Source organism: Loxodonta africana, chromosome 6 (genome assembly GCF_030014295.1).
Source record: "Loxodonta africana isolate mLoxAfr1 chromosome 6, mLoxAfr1.hap2, whole genome shotgun sequence".
Lineage (NCBI taxonomy): Eukaryota > Metazoa > Chordata > Mammalia > Proboscidea > Elephantidae > Loxodonta > Loxodonta africana.
Genome location: NC_087347.1, coordinates 27,501,341 through 27,512,231, shown reverse-complemented (window position 1 = coordinate 27,512,231; position 10,891 = coordinate 27,501,341). Strand labels below are relative to the sequence as shown.

Below are 10,891 nucleotides of genomic sequence, written 5' to 3'. Positions count from 1 at the left end.
TTTGTAATAGGCTGCTAACCTAAAGGTTGGAGGTTCAAACCCACCCAGTGGCATTGCAGAAGAAAGTCATGGAGACCTGCTTCTGTAAAGATTACAGTAAAGAAAACCCTATGGAGCAGTTCTATTCTGTAACACATGGGGTCGCCATAAGTTGAAATCGACTCAACGATAATGTGTATGTGTGTTTTAATTGATGTCACTAAAAGTTCTTGGCTCTGGTGAGTACCTAGGTCACCAATCACCACTTTGGGAAACAAGTTTTTAGGAAACTCAAGAGAAAATGCCCTCAACTAACATGACTTTTGAATAAACCATTTGAAAAAAAGTAGATATTACATGTACATGTTACAAAATTTAGAGTCTAAAAGGGCATGAGGTAAAGGTAAGTGTTCTGCTACCTTTGTCCCAGAGGCAATGGCTATTATCAGTTTCTTGTGTATCCTGCCAGAGATAGTCTATGCATATACAAACACCGACATAGTGATATGGTAGCTTACCACAATGCTGTTCTGTACCTTTTTTAATTAAAAAAATATATTGGAAATTGTTCCCATATCAATATGTATAGAGTTGTATCATTTTTTTAAAGCTGCAAATGATTCCAATGCATGAATAAACTATAATTTCATTTCATTAATCCCCTAGTGATGGGCTTTATGTTGTTTCCAATAATTTCTTTACCTGTACAAACAATGCTGCAAAAAAAAAAAAATCCTCGTATATTTGTGATTTTGCAAATGTGCAAGTGTATTTGTAGAATAAATTCCTAGAAGCAGGGTTGCTGGTACAAAAGATAGACGCATTTTAAATTTCGAATGCTTTGTAGCAATTTGCACTCCCTTGACCATGATTGAGGATGTTTTCTCCTCATCCTCAATTATATAGTGTTTATCGAGCATTTGATCTTTGCCAGTCTTATAGGTGAAAAATGCTATTATATGCAGTTTATTTTTTCAGCAAGCACTACATTTTAATAGTAAGGACACTTATTACCCAGTAATTAGGAAACAAAGTTCGCCTTAAATGCTACATCTTTAGGGGAGAGTACACAATATTTCTACACAATTAAAATCAAAGACCTAACATTTTTACATCCCGGACATCTTTATAGTACACTTATGCCATGAACTCATAGAGACTAGGTTCCAGCAGCTCAGGCTCCTTTCTCTTGGTTCTCACAAAGTGTGCTGCCCTGGGTGGAGCCGGCTGGTGCTTCAGTTGAACGCAGATACCTTTCCCTTTGGCTTCCTTCTTTTTCTGATCATTTCCTTTAATGCATTTCAGGAAGTTACCTTGGCTCTTAGAGTGCTTAATATGCTCAATATGTACAGCTCTTGGCAAGAATCTCCCCTTGTTTGTCCACAACAATGGCAACTGCATGCTGGGTAACATTGTAGACTCTTCCAGTTCTGCCATGGTAACATTTTCTTTTTGAACAGTGCTAGTTCCTTGATGCCTACAATATCGCCTTTCTTGTAGATTCACATGTCTATGGCCAAAGGAACAACTCTATGTTTTCCAAAAGCCCTGGAGGACATATAGCAGGTGACTCTCCTCTTTCCCTTTGTGTTCTTTGTTTTTGCAAATCACTGCAAGGTGGTGGTTCTGGCCAAAAGGCTATCTTATGTAGTCTTGATTTGTCTTTCTCTTATTATAAGTTGAACGTCTTTGTATATGTTTAAGGGTCATGTATAATTCCTTTTCTATGAACTGTCCATTCATTATGTTTTCATTTTATTTAATTTCATCCATTTGATTTTAAACTTACTAAAATTACAAAAACACTATTTATAATTTAAAGATTCTCTCATTGGGTACAAAGTAAAAAATCCAGTTACGTGCTATTTATGAGATACGTCTAAAACAAAATAACTCAGAAAATAAAGGAATGAATAAAGATATTTCAAAAATGCTTACAAAAAATAAAGGAGGAGTAGCCAGTTGAAACAGTTGCCATCGAATTGACTCTGACTTGTGAGGACCCCATGTGTGTCAGGTTAGAATTGTGCTCCAAAGGGTTTTCAGTGGCTGATTTTTTGGAAGTAGATCACCAGGCCTTTCTTCTGAGGCATCTCTGGGTGGACTCAAACTGCCAAACTCCCAGTTAGCAGCCAAGAGCGTTAACCGCTTGTGCCACTCAGCGACATCAGCATTAAATTAGAAACTAAGAAAAGGACATAGATTTGCAAAAAAACTAATCAAAACTAAGAAATGCAACAATAGAATTAAGAACTCAATGGATATATTTAACAACAGATTTGACATAACTAAATAGAGAATTAATGACCTAGAAGAGACAACCTAAACCAAGCTCACTGCTGTCGAGTCAATTCTGGCTCAGAGTGACCCTACAGAACTGACCCATATCGTTTCCAAGGCTGTAATCTTTATGAGAGCAGATTGCTACAGCTTTCTTCTGCGGAGCGGCTGGTGAGTTTGAACTGCCAACCTTTCCTTCAGTTAGCAGCTCAGCGCTTAACCACCGCAGCACCAGAGTTCCTTGAAGAGATAAAACAATAGAAAATACAGAAAAGAGGGTAAGAGACAGGAAAAAATACAGTGCAAAGGTTTAACATATGTATAAGTTGGAGTCCTAGAAGAAGAAGCCAAAGAGGAATGGAGTAGAAGCAATGTTTGAACAGATAAGTGTCTGAAAATTTCCCCAAACTGATGAAGATATTCCCAGTCACAGATTCAAGAAGCTCTAGGAACCCTAACAGGATAAATAAAAAATAAATCCACATTTAGCTACATCAACTGTCAGTCTAATTGTTGCCCATTTGAACTTAATATAACTGCTCCCCCCTCTGGCTGTCTATAAATAACCAAAATTCTTCAAATGCTCTTACTACTGTCCCCCTGGTTTCCTCGTTAATGGGCTGAATAGTCTTTGCCATGTGCTTGTTTTATAGTTGTATGAGTCATATTTTTAACTTTTTGAAAATGAACTTTGAATGTATGCTGTTGTTAGGTGCAGTTGAGTCGGTTCTGACTCATAGTGACCCTATGTACAACAGAACAAAATACTGCCTAGTCCTGGGCCATCTTCATAATCATTGTCATGCTTGAGCCCATTGCTGCAGCCACTGTGTCAATCCTTGAGGGTCTTCCTCTTTTTTGCTGACTCTCTACCTTACCAAGCATGATGTCCTTCTCCAGGGACTGGTCCCTCCTGATAACATGTCCAAAGTACATGAGACGAAGTCTCGACATTGTTGTTCCTAAGCAGCATTCTGGCCGTACTTCTTCCAAGACAGATTTGTTTGTTCTTCTGGCAGTCCATGGTATATTCAATATTCTTTGCCAACACCATAATTCAAAGGCATCAATTCTTCTTCGGTCTTCCTTATTCATTGTCCAGCTTTCACATGCGTATGACGCGATTGACAATACCATGACTTGGGTCAGGCACATCTTAGTCCTCAAAGTGGTATCTTTGCTTTTAACACCTTAAAGGGGTCTTTTGCAGCAGATTTACGCAATGCAATGCATTTCTTGACTGCTGCTTCCATGGGTGTTGATTGCAGATCCAAGTAAAATGAAATCCTTGACAACTTTGATATTTTCTCCATTTATCGTGATGTTGCTTATTGGTCTACTCACGAAGATTTTTGTTTTCTTTATGTTGAGGTGCAATCCATACTGAAGGCTATAGTCTTTGATCTTTATCAGTAAGTGTTTCAAGGCCTCTTCACTTTTAGCAAGGAACGTTATGTTCTCTGCGTATCATAGGTTGTTGGTGTCTTCCTTCATTCCGATGCCACATTCTTCATATAGTCCAGCTTCTTAGATTGTTTACTCGACATACAGACTGAATAAGTATGGTGAAATGATACAACCCTGGTGCATACCTTTCCTGACTTTAAACCATGCAGTATCCCCTCATTCTGTTCGAATGACTGCCTTTTGGTCTATGTACAGGTTCCTCATGAGCGCAATTAAGTGTTCTGGAAATCCCATTCTTTGTAATGTTATCCATAATTTGTTATGATCCACACAGTCAAATGCCTTTGCTTAGTCAATAAAACACAGGTAAACATCCTTCTGGTAGTCTCTGCTTTCAGCCATGATCCACCTGACATCAGCAATGATACCCCTTGTTCCATATCCTCTTCTGAATCTGGCTTGAATTTCTGGCAGTTTCCTATCAATGTACTGCTGCAACCACTTTTGAATGATCTTCAGCAAAACATTACTTGTGTGTGATATAATGATATTGTTCAATAATTTCCACATTCTGTTGGATCGCCTTTCTTTGGAATGGGCACAAATATGGATCTCTTGCAGTCAGCTGGCCAGGTAAGCTGTCTTCCAAATTTCTTGGCATAGATGAGTGGGCAGTTCCAGTGCTGCATCTGTTTGTCGAAACATCTCAATTGGCATTCCATCAATTCCTGGAGCCTTGTTTTTTGTCAAATGCCTTGAGCGCAGGTTGTACTTCTTCCTTTGGTACCACCGACTCTTGATCATATGCTACCTCCTGAAATGGTTGAACATTGACCAATTCTTTTTGGTGCAGTGATTCTGCATTCCTTCCATCTACTTTTGATGCTTCCTGTGTCGTTTAATATTTTTCCATAGAATCCTTAGATATTGCAGCTTAAGGCTTGAATTTTTCTTCAGTTCCTTCAACTTGACAAATGCCAAGCATGTTCTTCCCTTTTGGTTTTCTAACTCCACGTTTTTGCACATGTCATTGTAGTACTTTATTTTGTTTTCTTGAGCTGCCCTTTGAAATCTTCTGTTTAGCTGTTTTACCTCATCATTTCTTCCTTTCACTTTAGCTATTCTACGTTCAAGAGCAACTTTCAGAGTGTCTTCTGACGTCCATTTTGGTCTTTTCTTTCTTTCCTGTCTTTTTAATGATCCCTTGCTTTCTTCATGTATGACGTCTTTCATGCCATTTCATAACTTGTCTAGTCTTTGGTCACTAATGTTCAATGTGTCAAATCTGTTTTTGAGATGGTCTCTAAATTCAGGTGGGATATACTCACAGTTGTATTTTGACTCTCATGGACTTGCTTTAATTTTCTTCACTTCGGCTTGAACTTGCATATAAGCAATTGATATTCTGTTCTGCAGTCACCTCCTGTCCTCATTCTGACTGATGATATTGAGCTTCTCTATCATCTCTTTCCACAGATGTAGTTGATTTTATTCCTGTGTATTCCATCTGGAGAGGTTCACATGTATAGCCACTGTTTATGTCATTGAAAAAAAGGTATTTGCTATGAAGAAATCATTGGTCTTGCAAAATTCTATCAGGGTCGTTTCTGTCACAAAGGCCATATTTTCCCACTACTGATCATTCTTCTTTGTTTCCAACTTTTGCATTCCAATTGCCACTAATTATCAATGCATCTTGATTGAATGTTTGATTAATTTCAGACTGTAGAAGCTGGTAAAAAACTTCAGTTTCTTCATGTTTGGCCTTAGTGGTTGGTGTGTAAATTTGAATAACAGTCGTATTAACTGGTCTTCCTTGTAAATGTATGGACATTATTCTATTACTGACAGCGTTTTACTTCAGGATAGATTTTGAAGTGTTCTTTTTGATAATGAACTCAATGCCATTCCTCTTCAAGTTGTCATTTCCAGTACAGTAGACCATATGATTGTCCTATTCAAAATGACCAATACCAGTCCATTTCAGTTCACTAATGCCTAGGATATCGATGTTTATGCATTCCATTTCATTTTTGATGATTTCTAATTTTCCTAGACTCATACTTCGTACATTCCACATTCTTACTACTAATGCATGTTTGCCGCTGTTTCTTCTCATTTTGAGTCATGCCACATCACCAAATGAAGGTCCTGAAAGTTTGACTCCATCCACATCATTAAGGTCAACTCTACTTCGAGGAGACAGTTCTTCCCCAGGTGTATTTTGAGTGCCTTCCAACTTGAGGGGCTCATCTTCCAGCACTATATCAGACAATGTTCTGCTGCTATTCATAAGGTTTTCATTGGCTAATACTTTTCAGAAGTAGACTGCCGGGTCCTTCTTCCTAGTCTGTCTTAATCTGGAAGCTCTGCTGAAATCTGTCCTCCATGGCTGACCCTGCTGGAATTTGAAATTCTGGTGGCATAGCTTCCAGCACTCACAGCAAGGTGCAAGCCACCACAGTACAACAAACTGACAGACAAGTAATGGTTGAATATATACATACATACATATATATGTATATATGTATACATATATGTATATATTTGTTATAGAGAGATATAAAAAAGATTTATAAAAATACTTTTTCTTCTTGCAATGTCTTCAGTACTATTTTATTTTTTTCATTTTTTTTTTAAACAGAATTTTTTTTTTTTTTTTTTTAACAACCCACTAAATCTGGTCTCACGACATGTCATCAGGAAGGACCAGTCGCTGGAGAACGACATCATGGTTGGTAGGGGGTCAGTGAAAAAGAGTAAGACCCTCAGTGAAGTGGATGACAGCGTGGCTGCAACAATGCGTACCCAGCAAAGATTGTGAAGATGGCGCAGGAACCGGCAGTGTTTCGTTCCGTTGTACGCGGGGTCGCTATGAGTCGGAACCGACTCGATGGCATCGAACAATAATAAATCTGGTCTCAAACTGTAGTTGGAAAAACTCTGCCTTAGCAGGCTTGGGGTGGATGGAAAGAATTGGATTTTAAAACACACCCTAATATTTAAATTGTTTGGTTGGTTGGTTGGATTCCTCAAGCCAGGAATCAGACGACCTCTTTGATTGGCCACTTTGACACACTTGCTCTTTCCTCACTCAGCTCTCAGATTCTAGGGTCAATCTGGAAAGCCCTTAGGAAAAGCCAGAGGCCAGTGTAGCCTCAGGAGCCGGTCCCGGTCCCTCCGGGGGAAGTGAGGGCCACTGAGGCGTTGGCCTTTGCGGTGGCGAATGGGCAGGCGGGCGCCTGTCTGTCTGGGTCGGGTTTGCAGGCAGTGGAAGCCGACCCCACTTCAGAGGACCTCGCGGCACTCCTCGCCCGAGCTAAGCAGAGTTCTCGAGGGGTGGAGAGTCGGCGGGAGGGACGACCACCGTCTGAACGCTGTGGGTCCCTTTAGTCACCCCGTCCTTCGCCCGCCTTTGGGAAGCCTGGCCCCCCTCCCCGGGCCGGCGGATTTACAGCTGGAGAAGGGGATACCGTGTATTCATTAGGTCCTGCCTTGGCGGGAGTGAGGATCGCCAGGAACAGGGAGCGGAAAGGGGCCTGAGGGACCGCAAGCGGCCTCCGGCTCCCGGCACCATAGACCTTCCCTGCCCTCGACCCCGCCCCGCTTGCCTGGCTTCCGGGGCTGGTCTACCGCGCCCCACTTGGAGCCCAAGGCGCTTTGGAGCAAACACGGTCCATGGCTGCGCTGGGCTGCACCAGGCTGCGCTGGGCTCTGCTGGGGACGCGGATGGCGGGCCTAGGCCTCCGTCCGCCGGGGACCAGGGCCAAAGCCGTGCTCCCCGCCGCCCTCCCCGCGGCAGAGGCAGCCGGAACTGGCCGTAGCGACCGGCAGCTGCGGAGCCTGGAGGAGATTCCGGTGCAGGGACGGTTGCGCTTTTTATTCCAAATGTTCGTGCAAGGCTATGTGCTGCACATGCACCAGCTCCAGGTACCGGGGATGGCGAGCACGGGGACAGAGAAGCTGGGGGTGGGGACGACGTTGGACACAAAGGGAAGGATATTTAGGGGCTGATCATCCCATAGGCAAGGTAAGCACCGTGCTTACCTTGCGTACCGGATCATCTGTAGGGAACATTTTCAGCACTTCAGAGATTCTGCTGCTAGGTATGGCTGGCATCTGTCTCTCTCCCAACCCCACAGCGCCTTCCTACGCAATCAAAGCTTCTTTTCAAATTTACAATCCCAGACAGGGGCGGGTGACCTAGTAAGCAAGGTAAGCACGGGCTTACTCGTGCTTACTTCCTAATCTGTAGTGAACAACATCAAAGATGTCGTGAAAGCCATGTGAAATTGTTCACCACAGATGGTCTAGTAAGCAAGGTAAGCACGGGGTTCACCTTGCCTATTGGATAATCTGCTCCGGAGGATACGGAAACTTAGCTCAGGACAACCTGGGCCTTCTCCTTATACATTACGAATCGGAATCCGTACAGGGAATGTGCAAAGTGCAAACAGAACTCTTTGAATAGAAATGAACAGAGTGTTGGCAGTTAGACTTAAAGAGGACTGAGGTTGCAAGAGGAGGGAGCTGTCTTACTAAGAGAATGTCAGATGTGGGTGTATGATTCAGTGAGATGGGGCCCCTGCCCTCATGGGGCTTATGAACTCCTTTGGAGAAGATGGAGCACAAGACAGTAAATAAATCAATAAACAGTTCATTTCAGAAAGAGAACTAGAGTGCTCTGAGAGGAGAAGCCCGTTCAAGGCTGGGGGCGTAGGGGGTGGGGGGATTTGTGTCAGTGGGCCAGGGATGTGTCCACAGAGATATTCAGCCTTCAGTGACAGACAGTAGGAGGAGGCAGACTTTGGGCTGGGCTGGGGAACCGTGGGCTTACTGTGGGGCTGCACTGGGGAGTAGTCAAAAATCAGGAGGAGCTGAAAGAACTGCGGACTGGATAGGCCTTTGAGAGTCTTGGAGGAAGGCCAGACTAAGGTTCCGGCTCCATTGTGGCAGATGCTGAGGGGCCATAGGGACCCTTGAACAGGCGTGGGGTGAAGATGCCCCCTGGAAAGCACTGTTCAGCTTGTGGTGTGTGAAGTAAGACAGATTGGATAGGAGAGGGTCTGGGGTGGAGATGTCTGAGGGGTAAAGGGCTAAGGTGTGGCAGCCTCAAGGGTGGAGAGGCAGATCTGAGCCACGTGCCAGAGAAAGCCCAGCTGGTAGTCTCGGACAAAGGAGAGAACTGAGGGTTAGAAGTCAAAACTGACTGAAGCCAGGGCTGCATCCTTTGGCCCTGGTTGCTGCCCTCTCCTTTGGGACTGTCCCTGTGGGCTCGGGTTTCCCAGGTTTGGTGGGCAGGTCACAGGATACTCAGGGGGGCTTAAAAAATCCACATTCCATAGGCCCAGCTCCTCTCAGGCAAAAAGCCAGACGCTACCAAAACCAAACTACTGCCATCGAGTTGATTCTGACTCATAGCGAACCTAGGGGGCAGAGTAGAACTGTCCCATAGTGTTTCCAAGGAGCTGGCTGGTGGATTCCAACTGCTGACCTTTTGGTTAGCAGCCTGAGCTCTTAACCACTGCACCACCAGGGCAAGAAACCAGAGTTCTGTAAACCTCCTTCTGCTTGATTTAACCTCCAGAAATGTGAGAGGCTCAGTGAATGGCCCAAAAATGGGCCCTGAGGATTTCTCAGCATTTCTCAGGGGGAGATTTGTGGGGAAGCTTAGCTCAGGATTATCTCCAGAGCAGCAACTACCAAAGACACTAGGAGGAGGAGTCAGAAGCAGGAGAAAGCCAGGAATGTATGGCCTTTTAAAGGGGCAGTCAGAACAACATGATGAGCAAAAGTTAATGTCACTGGACTATACATGTGAAGAATGTTGAAGCGGCAAATGTTCTGTTACATACATATTTACCACAATTAAAAAAAAGGAGAAATCAAGGCCAGGATTTAGAAGACTATTCCCCACCCCCACCCCCGCCCCCCAGCTCCAGCCCTCATAAATATCCCTTGGGAAATACAGCCGCCTTCACCACTACATGTGGCTGGTGTGAGTTAATAAAAGTCAGAGTGTTGTAGATCTAGGTTGTTGTTGTTTAGCCACCATTAAGTTGTATCAGTTAGAATTTGGTTGCCACTCAAACTAGCTTAAACTATAAAGCAGATTTATTAGCTCACATCACTGAAAAGTCTGGTAGTTGGGTGCCCTCGAGGTAGTTTGTTCTAGAGATTCGTGATGTCATCAGGACTGTCGAGTCGCTTCTGACTCATAGCAACTCTATAGTACAGAGTCAAACTGCCCCATACAGCTTCCAAGGCTGTAATCTTTACGGAAGCAGACTGTCACATCTTTCTACCTCAGAGTGGCTGGTGGGTTTGAACCACCGACCTTTCAGTTAGCAGCTGAGTGCTTTAACCACTGTGCCACCAAGTCTTCTTACTGTAGTTTTTTCTGCAGTTCTGTCGGCTCTTCTGCCTTGCAGATGTCCTTTGTGGCATTGAGGCAGCTACCAGCAACTCCACTCTGAGACCACACTGGTCTACATCTTTTTCTCCTAGCTCTGGGCAAAAGTCTTGGGCTTTCCTGTGATTGGGTCAGCTTGGGTCATGTCTCTACTCCAAACCCATTCACTGTGCTCAGGGGACTGTCGTGACTGACTGGCTTGGCCTGGAGTAATTGCCCACCTAGGTGGCATAAACGGTTGGCAGTTGGAACCCACCCAGCAGTAGCACAGAAGAAAAGGCCTGGCAATCTGCTTTCATTAAGATTATAGCCAAGAAACCCTATGGAGCAGTTCTACTCTGTAACATATGGGGTCACCATGAGTTGGAATTGACTAGATGGCAACTAACAACGACAGACGTCATAGTGGCCAGGGACAATAGGCACACTTAGACACATGGAGACTTACACCTAAAGCTGTCATTGGGTCCCTTCTACTCAAAGCAGGTGGCTACCTCACAAGGGGAAGGAGTGGAAGGGATGTAAGGGAAGCTGACCACAATACCCCATGCACCTTCAGTTGTCAAAAATGGCATTATTACATGTGAAAATAAAAGCAAATTAGAGAAGAATTGTAGGACTTAAGGATGGGAAGGAAAATGGGAACTGAGACATGTAAAATTTGCAGTACTGCACAAATACCGGTTCATTTCTGTTTCCTAAGTAAAATAATGTCAAGAGAGCTGGAAAAAATGAAATGTGAACATATGGTAGATTTATATTAAATTTATATCTTACACAGATGTCGACCCTAGGAATGATGAGATAAGCCAT

At 43.5% G+C, this 10,891-nt stretch overlaps 1 protein-coding gene and 1 pseudogene across 1 annotated transcript in view; one reads left to right on the top strand and one right to left on the bottom strand.

The window, feature by feature from the left end:
• Positions 1-863: 863 nt before the first annotated feature.
• LOC100675631 (large ribosomal subunit protein eL21-like) lies at positions 864-1,580 on the bottom strand (annotated as a pseudogene).
• A 5,721-nt stretch (positions 1,581-7,301) lies between these two features.
• LOC100662261 (sterol 26-hydroxylase, mitochondrial) overlaps positions 7,302-10,891 on the top strand; it is a 38,016-nt gene continuing 34,426 nt past the window's right edge. The window contains exon 1 of the mRNA XM_003406058.4: positions 7,302-7,596. Coding sequence (XP_003406106.1) covers positions 7,345-7,596 — 252 coding nt within the window. The 5' untranslated portion in view covers positions 7,302-7,344. The remainder of the gene's footprint in view (positions 7,597-10,891) is intronic.